This window comes from Macrobrachium rosenbergii, chromosome 28 (assembly GCF_040412425.1).
Source record: "Macrobrachium rosenbergii isolate ZJJX-2024 chromosome 28, ASM4041242v1, whole genome shotgun sequence".
NCBI classification, from domain to species: domain Eukaryota; kingdom Metazoa; phylum Arthropoda; class Malacostraca; order Decapoda; family Palaemonidae; genus Macrobrachium; species Macrobrachium rosenbergii.
The window spans coordinates 15,557,398-15,580,000 of NC_089768.1; the positions used below are offsets into that span (position 1 = coordinate 15,557,398).

General features: G+C 37.4%; 1 protein-coding gene across 1 annotated transcript in view; it reads right to left on the minus strand.

Annotated features, from left to right (window-relative positions):
* Window positions 1-22,603, minus strand: part of LOC136854070 (V-type proton ATPase subunit S1-like) — a 90,419-nt gene continuing 67,816 nt past the window's right edge. The window contains exon 10 of the mRNA XM_067130188.1: window positions 1-1,899. Within this exon, the coding sequence (XP_066986289.1) occupies window positions 1,693-1,899 (207 nt within the window). The 3' untranslated portion in view covers window positions 1-1,692. The remainder of the gene's footprint in view (window positions 1,900-22,603) is intronic.

Genomic DNA, 22,603 nt, shown 5'->3' on the forward strand with positions numbered 1-22,603 from the left:
TCACTGACACCTTAAGACCTTTATTTAACTATACACTCTTGAACATTTACAAACACTCATTTCTCTATTTTGGAATGTAATTCTTCTTCACAGATCCTTTCATAAAGAGCAACTGAATACAGTATTAGAAAGACCTGATACATACATATATATATATATACACAATCACAGTAACATATTTACAAGTTAAAACTATAATCTTCAGTTTCATGATGTTGAAATATCACAATTACTCTAATGGAAGAATGAGACAATTATGTCATTTTCCCAGTGAAGTAAATGCAGTGGTAATGGTTAAAAAGAAAGTGGGTTCTTTGTGTAACTATTTAGCACTTAGAGCTCTTAATTAGAAAGTAGCTTCTCAGAAACATTTAGAATAAAACTTGGGAAATTTTGGTTTATTACACAAATATTAACTTATTATAACTTAAATTACCTTCATGACTGGTTTAACACCCACTAATGCTAGATTATAACCATTTGCTCACATCTGAATCTAACTCCATCCCTAAGAAATTCTAAAGGAAACAAAAATTAAGGTGCTGAATGGCCAACACATAAGAGTATTCTAAAATCATTCAGTTTCTTAACCTATTTGTTGCCAAACAATTTAAAAGCTGATTTGTGCTGTTAATACATTAAATTTTTTTTACCTAGAGTTTTCTTAAAGGTAAAAATCTATAATTCTGAGATAAGAAGAACATTACTTTTAATATCCTGTACTACATTAAAAGGGTACACAGCAAGGTTCCAGATTAGTGCTTTAGTTAAATTGTGAGCACAAACATAGCTTCTCAATAAAACAATAACACACTGAGTCTATTTACAACAGCTGACTGATACTGATTACAAAGGAGTCAAAATAATTCTTACCTTGCTGGCTATATGAAATTTGGGTAATTGGGAGTAGCTATAAATGGTTTTATTTTATGTTGACAGAAGTTGCTAAAAGCTGTGCATCCTCAACTAGAGGCGATTCGATCGTACAGAGCTTTTTCATTGCCGTTAACAGTGTTTGACAGCATCATAACTTTATGTTGCATCAAATTAAGGTGCCATAAGTGCCACTGACGTTGCTAACAGCAAGAATAGGCATGAAGTTAATAGCACTTACAGTGCTGTAACTTGATGCAACATCAAGTTATGGCACCTAAAGTGCAAATAGCGGAGAAAAATCAACGTATGGTGTGGCGCTGAAACGGATCCCCTGCCATAAGTCGAGGACACACTGTATTTATGATAAAACATACTTTAGAGTGAATAATGAGACCTACAATATCTTTAATTAACTGTGCTTCCCTCTCTGTAATTATACTTATTCAGAATACAGAGGACTGCAGTGAACTCTTTTAACACAATTAACACTTAAGTATATACAGGTATTACCTATTAACAGTAATACTATTAATTACTTAGTGATTTAAACTCCTTGCTTTACTAAGCATTGCTGGTACAACAAAACATCATTCAATGCTTATGCTGTTATTATTTCTTTTACAATTATGTAAACACTACAATTCAAGTAATGACAAACAGTAGTTACCTAGCAAATGGTTCATTAGATTTTTGTTTTGGAAAACTGGAACATTCAGCTTGTTCATATTTGTTCTCTAAACTGTGACAAAATTCAATAGCCTAATTTCATTACTCTTGACAAAACCCTTATGCAAGGGCTACTTTTTCTTTAGTTGTTTATTCAGAAGTGGGAACATTGAGAGGCTGAGCTTTAGGATCATCAAATCGATCCATGGTCTTAATGTCACTCAACATAAATAATCCCATAGTAAGAATGATCACCAAGATAAGTGTTGCCAGCAGACCACACCAAATAGGAACTGTAAAGAAGCCCACACAGTCCCATGCTCCACCAAATTTGTCTCCCTTGTCGAAGGCCTGTACCTGAAAGAGTTTGAGATATAACAATAAGGTATTTATGAATAATACCATTAACCACTAAGTTACTTATATGACTGGCCTGAAGAGTTTCAGACTAAAATGATTTTACATAATAAGACAACTTGTTAGTACCAAACTAAATAAATAAAAAATTATCATTAAGAAAATTTCCTTAGAAGAATTTTTTTTTATAATGGCCACTAACTGTTGGTTGAAATCTGGATAGCCACTTATACTGTATTGCAATAGTGAATCATTCTCTGCATTCAGGTTATTCAATAAATACCCATGGACCACATGGCTATGACATTTATAAAAGCAATGTTGCTTCAAACCAGCACTCTTGCAAAAATGGTAGGCACGATCCTATGAACTTTAAATATTTTATGTTCTTCCCATTCAATTCTAATTATTTTAAATGTTTTTCAGTGCATAGATAATTACTCAAAGGACCAAGTATTTTTTAAAAGACGTAATTTATGAAGTCAATGAATGTGTTGTAATTACTCAAAAGGACCAGGTATTTTTGACAAGTCATGTAATTCATATAATTTATAAAGTGAATGAATGTGTTGTATGTGTAATTTTTTAAATCTATGCTTTCAAAGCACTTACGAAGAGACAAGGTTTGTGGTAATCTGTACTTGTCCTGGCAAACCAGAAAAACCGGTAAGTCCAGTATACATACAGTTTGATATGATTGAAAATGTTGAGACATGAGGTGTATTATATTCTAGTTAAGTGTAAGCTGAACACCAAAAAAATTATGTATAGAAAAAAAATTTAATAAGAATAGCTTGGGATTGACAGTGTAGCCAGCAGAAGTAAAACTTGAAATGAAGAAACAAGAGAGAAAGTCTTATCTGCCCATTATCAGTGCAAAGAAAACTTTTCTATATAGGAAAACTGAATAGCTACTGTTGAGTAAAACAGTACATGCAAACCTAAAACACCAGTTCTTTTTCCCTTTCTCTAATGAATGGCAGCAACTACTGTAGACATATTCAGGGTAAGGGAAAGGCAAAGTAAGAAAGAGAAAAGAAGGCTGCTATGAAAGGTGACAAGCAAGAAATCCAGAGTAAAACACAGCAAATAATATCAAACTAACTTCAAGCTCCAAATAAATTTTAAATAAAATTTGTCAGCTTATCCCCTTATTTTGACCATGATTGGTACAAAACAGACAACAAAAAATTTCTAGAATTTTATGTTTTGTAAAATTGATCAATGAAAATTTTATAGTTTTCAGAATCTTCCATACAGCAGGGCAATACCACTAAACGGAAATTTTGCAAGAGCCAATGAGCAGTTTTAAGCCACATGACTTGATAATTACAAAATGATAAATTAATTATTTGGATACTTACCTACTGTTAAAGTTAGCTTATATCTTCACGTCATTAGGTGTGATCAGCATACAAAATTAAAAAAAAATAATGCTTGGCTAACCTGCTAGGACTGTCTTAGTAATCACCTGTTTCCTACCAGGTGGTGCTAGAATGTTTATGTTCTTGTCAGAATTCTTCAGGACCACCCACTAAGATGTGGGGAGGCTGGGTGGGTTTCCACTTTAACAGTAGGTAATTACCCAAATAGTTTTATCAAGAAAATTATCATTATTTGGAATGAATCTTACCTACTGTACTGTTAAAGTTACCGGACTATCACATTGAATGAGGATGGTGGGTTAGCGCGGCCAGAGAAACAATGTTCAGCCAAGCGAACTAAAAACTTTTTAATGAAGGGAAAAAAAGAAGAGCCTTACAGGGAAAAAAGGACTGTCTCGTAACGTACTAGTGACTCCCATGCCTGAGCCAAAAGCCCATAACTGACAGTCCAAAACTAAAGACAAATACCACCTTCATATATGGTGTGCTCCTATACACCAATGTGTACCTTCATGCTCCAAAAATTCCATAGCAGGATTTCCTAACAACTAATGATAAGATTGAAAGTGGGTTACTATCATATTTGGTTCAAGAGAAAGTGTTACCACCACAACAAAATAATAAGAGTCAACAATAGTTACATCTCCCTTGAACTGCATGGTAACCTTCTTTAGCAAAAGGTTTTAAAGAAAATAAAGATATGCTTATGGTATGGGAGCCATGAGGATTATTTTCAAAAATGGTAAAAGCTCAGGAATCAATTGTGTGTGCTTCGACTTAAGCATTCTTGGACGTACGAGTTTATGTCTGTCCAGGTAAACACTTACGAGCTCTAACTGGACAGAAGAAAGCTACTTCTTCCTTGCCTACCAAAACAGTTAGTCACATGGGGAAGGGCTTTCACTTCTCTTTTCTCTATGCAATGAAAGAAGAGAGAGAGAGGTTGCCACTAGAACAAGCCCACATACAAGAGGGGGGGCTTGAAGCTCACTAATATAAACCCTTAAGAGCTCTCACTGGACATACGACAGCCATTTCAGCATTGTCCACCGCAGCAGTTAAAATAGACACACTCAGAAACCTGAGCAGGGCTTTCACTTCTATATCTTTTCTCTATGCAATGAAAGAAAAGAGAGAAGTTGCCACAAGTAGAACATGCCCACATACAAGAAAGGGTTTTCAGCTCACTAGCACGCTTTGCAGCAGCAAGAGCTAAAAGAAAGGTGTCTTCAAAGTTCTTAAGTGATGCCTTATCAAAAGGCTCAAACTGAGGTTATGTTAAACTCTGGAGGACTACGTCTAAATTTCATCATAAACCAAGATAGGAAGATTGAAATTTCCAGCACAAAAGACAGAAAACCTCTTCAAACTTTAAATCAGGAGCAACATTCCAGTCAGCATAATGCAGAACTGAATACAATGTAAATTGGTATCCTTTGATTGCTGTGACAGAAAACTGCTTTGCGTACCTGAGATACTGGCAGGACTTGAATCAGGCTATCTAGTGAACGGGTGCTGGATATCACTCTGGACAAGCACCAAAATCAATAAACTGACCCCTGTTACTGATAAGCAAGTCGAACAGTGGAGGATCTTGACTTAAACTTAAGGATTGCTAGAAATGCCCTTAGCTCATAACAGACAATGACAATCCCCATGTGGTCAGATGAAGCATGTGGAGGTTTGATGGAATCTCGAATAACTGTCTGAAAAGGTCTTTCCTGAACGGAAGAAGAGGAACATCTCAAAACTGCAGAGGAACAGCATACAGGTCTAGATTCGACCATTCTGAAGGAAAGTATCAACTGCCCATGCCATAGGATCCTGGCATGGAGGGCAGTAAACTGGGAGAGACCTGAGGAAGAGGAGACTATCTGATTGAAGACCTTGCCCTTTCAGCTGATTAGGTCTTCAATAACAATTTTTTCTCTACAACAAAATGAGGCAAAGGAATGTTGATGGGCTCTGTCCAAAGGAGAAGGAAGTTTCTTTGCTAGCCTGAACAAATCTTTTGATCTATGTCTTCTTGTCGTCTTATGTAAGAATCGAGAGGTTGAACTGTCAGAAAAGACTGAGACTGTATTATCTCTGACTAGATGTTCTGCTACTGTAAGACCATTCCAAACTGCCAAAAGCTGTAGGTTGTTTACCTTCCAAGTCCCTGACAACAAATTTTTCTCAGAATGGCCCCCAAATCTGCCTCCGAGACATCTGAGGACAGTGTAAAGGTTCTTGAGGTCTACAGGCCAACCCATTAAAGTTCTCAAGAGTGATAGAAAATTATCTATCTCTCTGTTGAAAAAAAAAAAGAAAGAGCTAATCTCCATCCCCAGATAAACAATTGACTGGACTGGAAATGCATGGCTTAGTCAATATTCAACAAAATGCCCAGCTCTGAGGTTAGACATAAAACATAATTCTTCACCCTCAAGGTCATCAGAAACAATTTGGTGAGAACAAACCAGTTTTCTAAAAAAGAGAGAACTACTCTGATACCAAGCAGATGAATCCATCCTGCTAAAAACTCCAACACAAAGGAGAATACTTTTCTTTGACTGAAGGTGTACCGGGATGTGGAAGTATGTGTACTGCACGTTGACAGAAAACATCCTTTGCCCTTCTGAAAGGCTGCCAAGACCAAACTGAATGATTCATAAAAAATGAGTACTGTAATATGAATAAACTTGAGACTGAGACTGGAAATGTCCATGGCTTGATGGCCTCGTTGCATAACACCTGTCAAATCTACCCCTCCCATCTCTGAACTTCTCTGTATGAAATGTGTGGAGAGAAGGATATCAGGAAGTTGATAGGGTAAAAATATAACAAAAGGTACAAAGTATCCTTCCCTGAGAACCATCACTACCAAAGGTTCTCCTTGACGCTTTACCAGACACTTCAGAAACTCTGTACAAGGCCTTCTGAGGATCCACACAGCCTACTTGAACTGGAAGTTCAAAACATCAGTCATGGTTACATGTGTCATTTTTCCACTTAGAATGTGAGCCAGATCACTACTGAAGCAGAAATCAACAGTGGTTTGGGAAATTCTACATGGAATTTACATGCAAAAAAAAAAAAAAAAAAAAAAAAAAAAAAAGGCCGTAGAGGCAAGACCCTAGATGGAAGACTTCAAAGGTAGTGCTACGAATCATCTAATCTTCTGATTGGAGACATCTTAGGTGATGGCCTTAAACGCTTAGGGATTAAGAAGACAATGATGGGACACTGTCAAAAACAGCTGCTAATGGCTGAGCAGGGCTACTTTATATAATTTGTGCACAACTGTTTCTGTTTTGTACAACTGGCTTGTAAAAGGAATAAGACATTCCTCCATTAGCCTCAAAAGTACAGTAGCTCTATCAAGGAGAGGTTGCAACTCTGGTGCATCATCAAGAAACTCTGCCTCTTCAGAACTAATATCTGTAACTATTATCATCACCATTATCTCTTACATGTATCTACACATGTATATACACATACATATCTACATAAGCACACATAAACATTTATATATACATATTTATATATACGTATATACAGACATATATACATATATATATGTATGTGTATATATATATATATATATATATATATATATATATATATATATATATATATATATATATCGGTTCTATATCCGACTATATTCGATATAAATATATTCATCAGCAATTATTTCCTGTTTACTGACGCATGTTCCTTCTGACGTCGTTTGCGCCCAACGGAAGAAATATGTCCCCAAAATGGCAGAATAATCGTAATTTGAAGGTTTTTTTATGTAAAACTCAAAATGTTAAAAGTTCATGATTTTTGACATTTTCGATTATTTTCTGGCTTACGACGATTTTGTTCGACGTTAAACCGGAACCCGTTGTAACCTTTCTTTATATATATATATGTATATATATCCGGATATATATATAATAAATATGGCCCCAAAATGGCAGAATAATCATAATTTGAAGGTTTTTTTGATGTAATTATAGTGGGAATAAATAGCAATTACAATGCTGTAATAATCGTAAGTCTGCAGTTTACAAAGTCGTTTTCAACTGCCTGTGTGTGTATGTAGAGCATTAAAAAAAGTAACGGAATAGTTTTCTGTGTGACAAGCCAGTTTTCAGGCTTCCGCCGCTAGATGCTACCTGAGGCAACCCTCATGATTTTTGGCGATTTTCGACGATGTTCACATTTGTTTAGAAGTACTTCACGCATTTTTGTCTATTTTCGGATGACTGAAAGGAAGGAGCAGCGTGCTGCCGTAAAATTCTGTTTTTGCTGAAGGAAAACGGCAGGAACAAATGCTATGCTTCGAACAGCTTACAAACCATGAGGGAAACACAAGTTTACGAGTGGTTTGCACGCTTTAAAATGGTCAAATGTCACTGGAAGACCAGCCTGCGTTCATATAACCTCGATATATATAAATTCATATATCATATAACAATTGATAGCTTGTTATTTGACTGGTGTGTATGGAGTTCATGTCATAATAAAAGAGTTGCATAAAAATGGTGCCTATTGCTCACGGACGGTCAAAAGCAGTATATGCCTATCATAACTAAAGAACAGTTGGATTGATATTTTTCGAAGGTCATTACAAGTGATGAAAGCTGTATATGACCAGAATCAAAGCATATAATCATCAGTGGAAGCATCCAACGTCAAAAAAAAAAGCATCAAGTGAATTGTCAAGGTGGGAATAAAAAGGAGTCCACAAAGAATTCAATTCACAATGTTAACCAGTAAGCATGCTGAAGCGTTTGCGAAGTCTGGGTGTGGCAAAGTGGAGCTGTGAGACAATGCAAGCGCACACTGCCTTGAGTGTGAAGTTTCCCAGAACAAAGTAACTTCTTTTTGTTCCCCTGAAGAAAAGCCCTCAAAGGACTTTTGCAGGCGTTGAAGTGGTTCAGAAGAAAGTATTAAAAGCCATAACTGAGTTCAAAATTGCTTTCAACAGTGGAAAACACGTCTGGATAAGTGCATTGCTTCAAATGGATAATACTTTGAAGGTGATAAGACTGTAAACATGTAACAATAACTGAATAAAATTCTATGACACAATTCCGGTTACTTTTGGGTATATATATATATATATATATATATATATATATATATATATATATATATATATATACCATCGGAGACTTAATGCCACATTTCACCTGCCCATATTTTTCCAGTGAACAGGGGCACAGAAGGCCAAAATGCCAAATAAATATGGTTTCTTATCTTCAAATAGTGTTTTCTTATCTTATATATATATATATATATATATATATATATATATATATATATATATATATATATATATATATATATATATATAATATATATACAGGTTGACCATCACTAATCCGGCATCACTGGGACCTGGCGGGTGCCAGATTAGCCATTTGTTAGGCTAGAATACACGAAACCCAGTAGATAAGCACCTCATCTTAGAATTAAAGTATCCCATAAATCAGTACAAGTTGGTTAATAAAGAAAAGACAATTATCAAATACAGGTAGTGCTCGAGTTACGATAATTCGACTTACGATATTTTGTGTTTACGATGGGGTTAGCAATAATACCAATACGAAAATATTTAGGAAAAATATTTTTAGATTTCACGCAGGCGTCCGCAGTGAGAGAGACCAACTTACAATAGACCAACTTCTTTTCCTCCATCTCTTTATTCCATCTGCTAGTTAAAAAAGTAAAAGAGAATGATAAAAGTATTGTTAGTAACATTATACTCTTACGTAAATGCGTACAGCCATAAACAACCGAACGGGAAACTGTTGTTTTGCTAATAATCGTATCGGATAACAACTGTTGTGCTTGTATTTCAACCATCGTACAGTAATACACAATTACTGTAGTTATGTTACAAATGACGTTACGTACTGTACAATAGAACTGATATATTTTTTACACTATACCCTTATTCGCTTTGGGGAAAAGATCGGCAGGGAAATATACTGCTACAGTAACTTTAAGCTGCAAGTTGTAGCTGAAGCTGAGAAAACAATGTTAAAGCTGCTAATGACTATAAATTATTGTGCATCGGCAACATGGATGAAACTTGACTGTAAATAAAACTGGAGAGAATGTATTTTCATCAAAACTACTGGGCATGAAAGAATACAAATTACTACTGTTTTCACGCCGATAAAAGATAAATATGTAAAGCTCGTATTATGATGAAATCAAGAGAAAATAGCGAATGGAATCTTGATTTTTTTTACACAACAAACATTCCTCCAAAACGGCCAGCCGCGATCCCGAGAACATCATATACTAACGAAAAAAATAGCTAAATTAATTTCACAACGACAAGTATTTAAGTTATATTTCGACTTAAAAACACTTCGTATAACGAAAAATATCATTGTCCCAAATAAATAGTATCCATATTCATTTACTCTAACTAGAAGCAAGAAAAGCGCTTTGAACTTAGTCAAATGCGACGAAATAAACACCGCGATATCGATTCCCAAAACAAAACACTGATCGCAATTTATAATACAAAAGCAATATGAGAATATACACAATTGGAAACAATGTAGTAAAGCATAACTTTTTAAAAGATCCATGAAAAAGATGCACATTCGTTATGCTGATGTTTGTATAATACTGTATAATGTGAATGGAGTTCAGTATCATGTAGGCTAGGCTACCAGTTTGTTGATGCAGCACACTGCGCCACCAAATCGAAGCGACGCCGACCGAGCGAGTTAGCGCAGCGACCGGAAATTTTCCGAAAATCAGCGCGGAAACATTAGAAATTATTCTAGCCAAATTTGTGCCAGATTACTGATTGTTCCGGACTACTGATTGCCGGATTGGTGATGGTCAACCTGTTATATAAAATATATATATATATATATATATGTGTGTGTGTATATATATATATATATATATATATATATATATATATATATATATATATATATATATATATATATATATATATATATATATATATATATATATATATATATATATATATATATATATATATATATATATATATATATATATATATATATATATATATATATATATATATATATATATATATATATATATATATATATATATATATATATATATATATATATATATATATATATATATATATATATATATATATATATATATATATATATATATATATATATATATATATATATATATATATATATATATATATATATATATATATATATATATATATATATATATATATATATATATATATATATATATATATATATATATATATATATATATATATATATATATATATATATATATATATATATATATATATATATATATATATAAATATATATATATATATATATATATATATATATATATATATATATATATATATATATATATTTTAAATATATATATATATATATATATATATATATATATATATATATATATATATATATATATATATATATATATATATATATATATATATATATATATATATATATATATATATATATGTATGTATGTAAAATTTTATATCACACCGTGATTTATATACAATCATGAAGCTACAAATGTCGCTTAATATCAAATTCACGCTACCTCGGGAATATCTCCGACGGAGAATTGTCGCCGTAGCTCAGTGGGTAATGTCTACTGGAGTCGCTGAATAGGTTTCATGTCAAGGGTTCGTGTCCCGACGATACCATTTCATTTATCACTTATATAAATTCCCCTTTGGGAACAATTCTCCTTCGGAGATATTCCCGAGGTAGCGTGAATTTGATATTAAGCAACATTTGTAGCTTCATGATTATATATATGTATATGTATATATATATATGTATATATATATATGTGTATATGTATATATATATATACAGTATATGTATATATGTATATATATATGTATATATATATATATATATATCGCTCATATCTGCGGAGGTTCCGTTTCAGAACAACGTCATAACTCAAAAAAATGGGAAATTTGAGTTATGACAACCATAAGATTGCCCATTTTTTGCTCTATAATGTGGTAAAACGACATATCTCTATCTGCAAAACTCACCACTAGAGGGCAGTAAGTGTCACTATTGCCCTGGCCTAGGTGTTACGAATCCTTGGTGTCAACAATGTCATAATCTCAGTTCCTGTTTAACCCGTTATAAGGGAAAGTGCTTTGTGTTGTCAAGAAAAAATATGCCATATTTTGGTATGGGTCAGTATTGGTGATATTTTGGTTGTTTAATAGTCTTAAAATGTTCATTGCAATAACGTTTTAATTCTAAAATAGTACGTTGTTCATGCAAATATCAGATACTTACCTGTTTATTTTATTCAAAATGACGTTCTTGTAGCAAAGTAATGAGCTTTTCAATGTGTTATCTCAAATTATGTCAATATTTCTACAAACATTTTGCACAATGTAGATAAGCTCTGTCTTTGTATTCCATAATGTGTCGTTATTGCAGAAAAGTATGTGTGAGACCAAATATATTCATTGTTCATATTTTAACTTATGTCGCTATTTATACAAATGTAGATTATGACCACTGCACTTTATTATGGCATTTCATGTTTATGAACTTCTTTAGCATGTTTTGTTTAATTTTTTTCAGTAAAATGCATAGCAGAGGTAAGGCATTGTTATCAATGGCATTAAACAAACTGCAAGATGAAAAGAAAGAAAGCTCTTCCATCTAACGAAAGTACCTCAGCAGTAGGTTAGTTGTTTTCAGATTCAACCCTCGTCCACTCTTCCATGTGGGCTGGTTTGTACGCATTTACTTAGAGGTTAGGTTAGGTTAGGTTAGGTTAGTTATGGATTTACATATCCCTCCTCTTATGAGAGTTTTCTTTATTTCAGTTTAATGTATCCTGTATGTGTCTCATAGATGTTTCACATTCAACTGGAACGTTGAAGATATAGGGAAAACTTGTTTTCATATTTCACAGCAATTTTTTCTTATTCGCACATTTTACAATTTTCTAGGCCACATCCGTGAACCTTTGAAGAACAAGGAAATTGATTGTGGCGTTCGAGAGTGTGAAGGTAACGATTACATACAATCTTCATCCTCTACATCATCCTCGTCAAGTTCTTCATCTTCATCATCAAGTAGCTCTTCTATGTCTTCTGACAACGAACTAGATTCGGATGATTCTGTAGCAGATAAGCATTATATTCCAGACTATGAAGAAGATACAGACAGTGCTGATGATGACCAGCCCTCTGAAAATATTACCGTTGGTGCAGAAGTTGAAGTAGCAACAGTCATGAATGAGTCTCCAAACGTTGGTGCAGAAGTTGCTGCAGTCCTGGACGAGAATCCAAACGCAATTGGAGAGATCGGTATTCACGAAAATGTGCCGATATTGGTTAGTCCATCCAAAAAGGATTAAAGAGAAAGGCGTGTCCTGAGAATTGGAGAAGGAATGTGCAAAAGCGACTACGCAATCAAGGGAAAGCTTATGAAATGAAGTCAAAGTTTAATAAGGAGCGAGAAGAAATACGGGTTTCCTAAAATGAAACCGGCGTGTGATGAAAAGTGCCGACTGAAATGTTCCAATAAATTTACGGAAGAAGAGAGAAATTGGATTTTCACTTCATACTGGAATCTAAGTGATATAACAAAGCAGCGTGAATTTATTCGAAATTCTATTCAGGAAGTTCAAACAAGGTACAGATACATCAGAGTGGGTGGTACCAGACAACAAAGAAGACTCAATAATGCATTCTATCTACTTAGAAATTGTAATAGAATTAGGGTGTGCAAGGTTTTTAAAGAACACTCTTGACATAAACGATCGACCCATACGTACAGTTTTGGAAAAAAGGACAAGGTAGCTGATGTAGTCATGGAAGAAGATCGAAGAGGAAAGCATGGCAATCATTGTACTGTCGATGAGCGGATCAGAGAGAAGATAACCAGCCATATTCAATCAATTCCTAAGGTAGAAAGTCATTATACCCGAGCAAATACAACAAGGACCTTCATTGATGGAAGCAAATCGATTGCTGAAATTCACAGAGACTATGTTGCCAATTGCAAAGAAGAAGGTCTACCTTTTGGAAATTACACTCTCTTTCATCGCATTTTCACAAAAACAGCATAACATATCGTTCTTTACACCAAAAAAGGATCAGTGTGATACCTGCACATCCTATCATAATGCTGAAGAGATGGAGAAAGAACTGCTAAAGGAAAGCTATGAGAGTCATCAAAATGAGAAGGAACTATCAAGGAAGGAAAAGGCTATCGATAAAGCATCAGATTCTGTAGTGGCAGTGTACGACTTGCAGGCGGTCATGCAGCTCCCGAAAGGTGATGTAAGTGTGTTTTATTACAAATCAAAGTTGAACGTACTGAATTTTAAGACGATCTATGACATCAAAACAAATAAATGCGACTGCTTTCTATGGGATGAGTCTAACGGTCATCAGGAGTGAATGAGCTAGGAACTTGTGTGTTACAGTACATTAAAAGTATCACTGAATCAGGAAAGAAAGACATAATATTCTATTCCGACAATTGTGCTGGCCAGCAAAAGAACAAATTCATGCTAGCACTTTAATTGTATGCAGTAAAAGGAATTGGATGTAAATTCTATTACTCATAAATATTTAGTTAAAGGTCACACACAGAACGAAGGGGATGCAGCTCATTCCCTGATTGAAAAGCAAAACAAAAGACTCCTCAAAAAGCGGGCCTATTTATGTCCCCAAAAACTTTTGCTACAGCTATTCGGACTGCAAAGAAACAAGGAGATCCTTTCAATTTCTTCCATTTAGGATTTGACGACTTCTATAACATAAAATCAATTGCTAATGACATTGGTCCCATGAACGTGGATCTTAAGATAAGTGACATCAAAGTGCTGAAAGTCATCAAGGAATCACCGTCTACCGTTTTGTACAAGCATTCGTATGCAGATGAATTTAAGGAATGCACAGTACTCAAGCAGTGCAATAAGTCAAAGGATTTCAGACTGCTCCGTGCTTCAAAGAAAAACCAGGGATACCACACAAGAAGAAAGTTTACCTAATGGAATTATGCAAGAAAAATCTAATTCTGCAAGCATCACCATCAATTCTATGAAGGTCTCTAATCTGTTGGTGAAGTGTCACACACTTTATAATGTGCTTTATGTTATTCAGGAAATAAGACGGAAAGCTTATTTCTATTACTACAAGATTTGCTTTATTTTGATATGCAGTACTGATTCTATAATAAGAAAAAAAGTTTCACTCGACATTAAAAGTTAGGTTTCAATTAATAAAATTTGCATAGACATAGTACATTTTTATTTACGTATTTGTTTAGGAATATTTTGCCTTTTAGTGAAAAGGCTTCTTATTATAGTGAATGTACTTTATGATTTAATTCATAACTGTTTATTTTATTTCAGAGTATGGATGCCTGATAATAACAAAATTGGAATTTAATTTTGAGGTATCAAATGATTGCAATTACTTATATTACTTCTTTCTAATGATGTTTAGCAACATGATTAAGCTAACTGTGATGCCATATTCATCTGTTCTATTCTGATAACCATAAATGATTGAAATAATATCTCTGTCAATTACTCCTATTTTGTAGAAATATCGTCATAATTCTTCCTAGTACACGCTAAGGAGATCACATTTTGTGCAACAATGACATAAAACTGAATACTTTCGCAAAATTAACTATTGCATTGATACTATGAGCTCAATTTCGTGCACCTTCAGAAATATTATGAAGATGTGTTTTCTCCGTTATATGAATTAAGCCAAAATGGCAGAAAGTCATTAGATATTGTTTTATAAATTTTTAAATATTAAAATCATCTCTCCTGTAAAAGTGCCTTTTTGAGTTATGACGTTGTTCTCGCATATGAGCGATATATATATATACAGGCAGTCCCCGGTTATCTGCGGGGTTCCGTTTCCGAGGGTGTGATGATAACCGAAAATTGCTGCTAACCAAAAATCGGCGATTTCGATGCTTTTTCAGCGATTTTCGGGGGTTATCAGCGCCAAAAAGCGCAGATTTTTGGTTATCACTGCCTCTGTTAGGCATGTATTGGCACCAATACCCAATTATCGGCGCCGATAAGCGGAAACCGGCAATTTTCGGTGCCGAAAATTGGCGATTTTCGGCGCTAGACAAGCGTCATAAAACTGGATCGCTGTTAACCGAGCCCGCCGTTAACCAGGGACTGCCTGTATATGTATATATATATATATATGTATATAATATATATGTATATAATCAATATATGTATATAATTAATATACAGTATATGTATATAACATACTATATATATATATATACATATATATATATATATTTTTATAAATATTTATGCTCTTCACCCTCGAACATTTAGTTGTAGTAATACCAGACTGACCAAGACAGGGAAGCCTTAGTCCGCAGGGAAGTGTCGCCAGTTCAAACTTCAACGTTCGTTTGTAGCATTAGGGATGTAACCCCATAGGAAATTTCCATATTCAACCTTAAGATAGGTGGTCTTAAGCTTGCTTTACCTGTCCTCTTTGGCGAATGTTTTTGACAAAGTTTAGACCCCCGCAGACATGAACGCATGCCCTGTTTTGACCCAGCGCTGGTCAGACAAGAGACAGAGAGAAACCAGCCGCCGAATCCAGCGGATGTCTGTGAGGTGGCTCTGTCACCGCCTTTGTCTATCCTTTTATATTAGTGAATTGTGTAGTGGCGAATTAATCCCAGAACTTCCGATCGTCCATTGTATGCGCAGCAACTCATCATCCAAGGTAAAGTCTGTGTTTTGTTCATAACTTTGTCAATTACTACCTCCTTTTTTCTGTATTTCCAATTTTCCTTGTTCCATTCTCCCTGCCACCACTTACTGTAGATGCTTTTACGAAGTCTAGATTAAGCCAAATTATTATATTGTTTAGCTTCATCCAAATTATTCCAGTAAGAGTAACTAGGAATTAGGGTAAGCAAGTCATTTTAATTCTTTATGCATTCTTTGTGTCTCGAAGCCATTGTTTGGAAGAGCCGTTGTGATTTTGGTTTTACCATATTAGCGAGTAAAGTGGACTGCGTCCGAAGTTGGGCGAAGATTAATTAATTTCATTAGTTAACTGCAATTCTTGTATTTTGTCGGGAATTTAACCCGGCTGGCGACCTTTAGTATTAAACGACTGTCTTTGAGGTTAATTTGTAGCTCAATTGACAGGTTACGTGTGTCCTTGGCATGCAGAGCCGTATAACAATTATGTAAATCAAGTAATAAACTTATCAGCCAAGTCCCACGCGTAACATTGGCGAGCTTGCATAGGATCTAAGTAAATTTTAGAGAAAGAATCTGGAGGAAAAAGGAAATTAATTATAATTAATTCCAAAGATAAAAGTCAGATACTGAATTTCATTTTACTCTTCCAAACAAGGAGACAGCACAAGGCACAATAGCAATAAGAAGAATAGTTAGAATACCAGGTATAATTAAGAATTAGCGTAGAGATAGGAAAAGTGTGCACTGAAGGTAGGGCATTTTTACAGTGTTCGGATATCGTGGGTGCATTCCAGTGAAGGTCGTATCTTGAAGCGAGTCAAGTCGTCCAAACCACTTATCCTAAAGACCGAATTTGCGAAGTTAATTCGCGCGAGAAAGACGTTGTATGTTAATTTCGTTTTCCATCCGTAACGTAAAATCCTTTTCAGTGTTGGTATATTTAGAGTAAATCTGGATGCCTGCATTTGCTTAGTTCGTTGTGAGAGGAATTCGAGCGCTTTGTGTAATTGATTTGAGAAAAGAGCGGTTGAAATCAGGGCAGGTTGTTTTGAATTGTGTGCTGAAGGGGGTCATCCGCCATTTTGGTATTCCTCCGCGAGGTATTGTTTGAAATTGTTTTGAACTACAGGGACTCGTCGCACATTTTGGGGAGCCGAGTGACCATCCCTTGCCCGCCATCTTAAGACCTTTTTATTGTCTTCAGCCATTTTTGGAACTACTTTCTTCGGCGTAGTAGTTATACCTTGCAATATTTGAGCTAGACAGACTTCGGTAGACAAAAAACCAAGATATAATTTAGTCAGGGAACGATAGGCCTTAGTTAGGATTAATACACATCACAGGTTCCTATACAAATACCCGATGTAAAGCAAATCATATAAAGAAAAACTTATAATTTTACTATAAATTCCTGTGGCGTCGTCGAATTGGCTCCCAGGAAAATTACAATTGTACAACAACCCCTTAAGGAAGCCCAAGACGACGTATCTGCATTTCATTAAGAACCCTGCCATTGTGCACTTATAAAATCTTTACTTAACTTGTTCTCACAAGCAACAAGGAAAATTAGCTGATTGAAAACCTCTGAAAGTAAGCCGTCATAACCTAATCGAGTGTCTCTCCCTCTTCAAAGAAAGGAAGGCCAACACATAGACAATTACTTTAATTAAACTAAATAAAAGCAACACCTCTGTCCCACAAGTAGATGAGGGCAAGTTAAAGTTTTACAGTGATAAATTGTCGGTCACGAGTGAGGCCTGCTACCCATACCGAAGCAAAACAGTAGTTTTTCACCCTCTGAAAGAAGAAGGGGTTAGCACTGGGTACTGGGACCAGCCACTCACGAGGATCTTTAAAGAAAAACAACCAAGTTTACTTTATTCCACAGTACCCATAATTTGCAGCACTTTCATCAATTGAATAGCTTATTTCTCCCTCTCTCTCTCTCTTTTACCTTCCCTTTTTCTCTCATTCATTTGTTACACTCTGGTGGGGTAGAGTGCCTTTCCTCCCATATAGCCTAGTTGGACTCAAGTAAAGGGTTCCTAGGAACACATTGGCACCATAGTGCCACCAAGCAAGCAAATAGAAAAAATACATAAAACCAAACAAAAGGGAACACAGAAGAGAAAGCCCTTCTGGAACCTAACCTGCACCAGTGCCTAGGGATACTGAGTGCCACCAGTGTGACCTGTACGCGGCACACCCAACCACAGTGCCACCTTTTGAAAGGGTGCCACGTCACTGAAGGGACACTTCCTCGCTGCCCAAGTACGCCCAGTCGACCCGGTTAGACGCCCTTCCCCAACAGAACCATGGCAGCCGAGAATTATAAAACCTTCCTGGATCTGGGGACGGCGGCAGGTCTCACCGGCTTGGAACTTACCACCTGGGTCAAGGAGCAAGTCGACAACTTGGCCAAGCGGGAGAAGGAAGAAAGACTTGAACAGAGGAAGTATGAAGAACGGAGGGCATATGAAGAAGACAGAGAAGAAAGGAGACGACAGCATGAGTTAGCCTGCAAGGAAAGTGAGCTAGCCCTCAAGGAGAAGGAGCTCAAGCCGGAAAGAGCGAGAATGGAGAATGCCGAAGCTATGGCTAGACAGCAAGCCTCCAGGCCTACACCTGCTGCACCAAACACTCCAATTTCGAGCATTAATTCCCTGGTCCCCAAGTGGACTGAGGACGAGCCAGAAGCATGGCTGGAGGAGATCAAGGCTCTTTTTGATAACTACAGCACCACGGAGATGGAGAGAGCCTTAATACTAGCCAAGCATATGGAGGAAAAGCCAAGGCAGCGCCGCTCACTGGAGAAGAGCCAGAGAGGCAACATGGCGGAAGTTCAGAGAGTCATTATAAAGGCCTCTAAATAACCCCAAAAATGGAGACAGCGGTTCCGAGTCTTGCCAAGGAAGTCGGCTGGTTCTGGACAGAATGGGCCTGTCACAAAACCCAGTCCGGTACGCGCTGGTTCGACTCCTTGGCCTGCATGACGTTTGAGGATCTCTTCAATCGGACCATGCTAGAAGACCTTTACCAATGTGTGCCTGGGCCCCTTGCTGTATATCTTAACGATAAGCAGCCCCCCACACTTATGGAAGCCTGCCGCACGGCAGATTCGTGGGAAACTTTTAATCAGTCGCACAGCACCTCTCAGAAGCGCATCATCCCACCAGCCTACCTCTCGAACTCAACTCGCCCAAAGAATGGACTGCCGAGCAAGCCTACGTGCACCCACTGTAAGAAGGTGGGGCACGCTGAAGCTGAGTGCCGATACAAACTTGGCACTAATAAGCAGCCCACCACTACCAGCCAGAACTCCTCTCCCGATTCTTCTGCTCAGCCCTCTCCTCCAACAGTTACTGCAGGCCACCAAGCCCATCCAAGAGGCCCGTACAAATCCTGTGGTGCTGCCAGCCACTACAATGCTGGATCTCCGGCCTGTCCACATCATGTCCCCACCACCAAATTTGTCAACCTAATTAGCACCTCATTCTCTGCGGCCGGTCCGCACCGGATCCTTTACCCCGAGAGACTGGAAACCCAGTTCATCTCAGTGGCCCCTCTTCAGAGCACTAGCCTGCCCGTGACCCTTCCAGTCACAGTAGACACTGCGGCAGACATTAGCCTGATCACCAGGGCCCAAGTGCCAGTTGGTGCCATGGTTGACGAAAAAACCCAGTGGGAAATGAAGTGGATAGAGGGCCACACCATTACCGTTCCCACGGTCCAGCTCCAGGTTACTACACCTTGGGGCACGCTACCCAACCGCCTTGGCGTGGTGGGTGGAATTCAGCCCGGAGTGGCCTTCTTGTTGGGTCGGGATCTTCTCTGGGGAAGCCCGTTGCCAACGCCACTTCGCAGCCACGTTACCTCCTCCACCTTCCACCCACCAAAGTGGTCAGCGGAAGGGGCACCAACCAAACCATTCTAGGCCTAGCCCTCTCCAGTCGCGAAGGGCTGGCCCACCAAGAGGTCCTCCCTCTCCCTGAAGAGATATTCAGGAGGAGTAGTACCGCTGCAGGACGTGCAAGCGGACAGGCCACTCCACAAATTGGGAGAGCTGCCCAAGTAAGCAACGCCCAGCGGACACCCCAGAACAAGACTCTCGGAGAGGCTACGATCTCCTGCTGGGGCTGGAATCTCTGCCGCAGCCAAATTCAAGTCATCCACGAGGTATTGTACCTCCGGACCCCTTGTCAGGTATGCCGGACCCTCCACTGTTGCCAGTGCCACCTACGAGCACTGAGCAGTGCCACGCTCCGTCCGTCACGGACGTTGAGCTATCAATTAAGAAGTCCCCTATGCCGGGTCTAAATCATGAGGTGAATCCTCCTCCGGGAGATTCAGGATTCCCCATGCCTTTGATCATCGCAACCGGAGAGCCTCCAGCACCCAAGACTTCTTCTTTACCAAATCTGACCCCAGAGGATGAACCCCTGGAGGATCGAAATGTTACACCGTCTCTGGAAGACCAGGAACTAGCCTCCTCGGACGCAGAAGTCGACGTCGCTCTCGCTCCGGTTGTCGCAGCAGCCGGAGTAGGGAGCCCACCTGTAGCTTATGAAGTTGCCCCGGATTTCACGCCCACTAGCCCTTCTGACCTATCCCCAGAGTCGGTGCCCTCATCACCTCCTATGCCTGATACTGATAGGCCTTGGAGGAACCCGAAGAAGAAGAAGAAGGGGCGGAAGAGAGCCCAGTAGTTGCCTAGCCATAATGCTCATCCTGGCACTAGTGCCCTACCATCTTAAGAGTGATCCTGGCCCCTTGCCCAGAGGAGGTAGCCAGTGTGATCTCCTTTTCTTGTACATAGACTAGACCGCCTTAAGTACGGTACATCAAATTAGTAGCCTTGTTCCTTCCACTTACCACCGAGCCGCAGTAATCATGTAAGGAGCATAACTAACTTCAATAACTCTAACTAGTGTGAACAGAGCCATTATGCTCATGACAAGCATGGCCTTAGACCTCAGTGAGGCAAACATTTATCATATGAGGCAACCCTCATGAATTAACTGGTAATTACTAATTGTATTAAACACAAAAAACTTTGTAATTTAGTCAGAACATTCACTCTTATGTTGGTGCTACGGTCGGGTTAGGATAAGTTAGGCTAGGGAATACCATACAATGTACCACTAGGCTAGGTCTAAAACATCATGATTATTGGAGGTAGCATATAATAACCGTAAGCACCTTCTAGTACTGTTAGAATTAGGTAAAGTAATGATTGTAGCTCATATCCTATCTAGGGTTAGGTAGTTCTGTAGCTAGGTAGGCTACGCAGGACAAAATCTGCTCAGGGGAAAAGAGTAACCTAGTCGAGGCAAACAGCTTGCTTAGTACAGACTTTCACATCCGAAAAGGGAGTGAAGGTCCTCTTAAGGGGGGGAGCTTTTATAAATGTTTATGCTGTTCGCCCTCAAACATTTAGTTGTAGTAATATCAGACTGACCAAGACAGGGAAGCCTTTGTCCCGCAGGGAAGTGTTGCCAGTTCAAACTTCAACGTTCGTTTGTAGCATTAGGGATGTAACCCCACAGGAAATTTCCATATTCAACCTTAAGATAGGTGGTCTTAAGCTTGCTTTACCTGTCCTCTTTGGCGAAAGTTTTTGACAGAGTTTAGACACCCGAGGACATGAACGCATGCCCTGTTTTGACCCAGCGCTGGTCAGACAAGAAACAGAGAGAAACCAGCTGCCGAATCCAGCGGACGTCTGTAAGGTGGCTCTGTCACCGCCTTTGTCTATCGTCTTATATTAGTGAATTGTGAAGTGGCAAATTAATCCCAGAACTTCCGATCGTCCATTGTATGCGCAGCAACTCGTCGTCCAAGGTAAAGTCCGTGTTTTGTTCAAAACTTCGTCAATTACTACCTTCTTTTTTCTGTATTTCCAATTTTCCTTGTTCCATTCTCCCTCCACCACTTACTGTAGATGCTTTTACGAAGTCTAGATTAAGCCAAATTATTATGTTGTTTAGCTTCATCCAAATTATTCCAGTAAGAGTAACTAGGAATTAGGGTAAGCAAGTCATTTTAATTCTTTATGCATTCTTTGTGTCTCGAATCCATTGTTTGGAAGAGCCGTTGTGATTTTGGTTTTACCAAATTAGCAAGTAAAGTGGACTGCGTCCAAAGTTGGGCGAAGATTAATTAATTTCATTAGTTAACTGCAATTCTTGTATTTTGTCGGGAATTTACCCTGGCTGGCGACCTTTAGTGTTAAACGACTGTCTTTGAGGTTAATTTGTAGCTCAATTGACAGGTTACATGTGTCCTTGGAATGCAGGGGCCGTATAACAATTACGTAAATCAAGTAATAAACTTATCAGCCAAGTCTCACGTGTAAGAATATATATAAGAAATATATATATATATATATATATATATATATATATATATATATATATATATATATATATATATATATATATATATATATATATATATATATATATATATATATATATATATATATATATATATATATATATATATATATATATATTATTATAATTATAAGAATATATATATATAGCAAATTG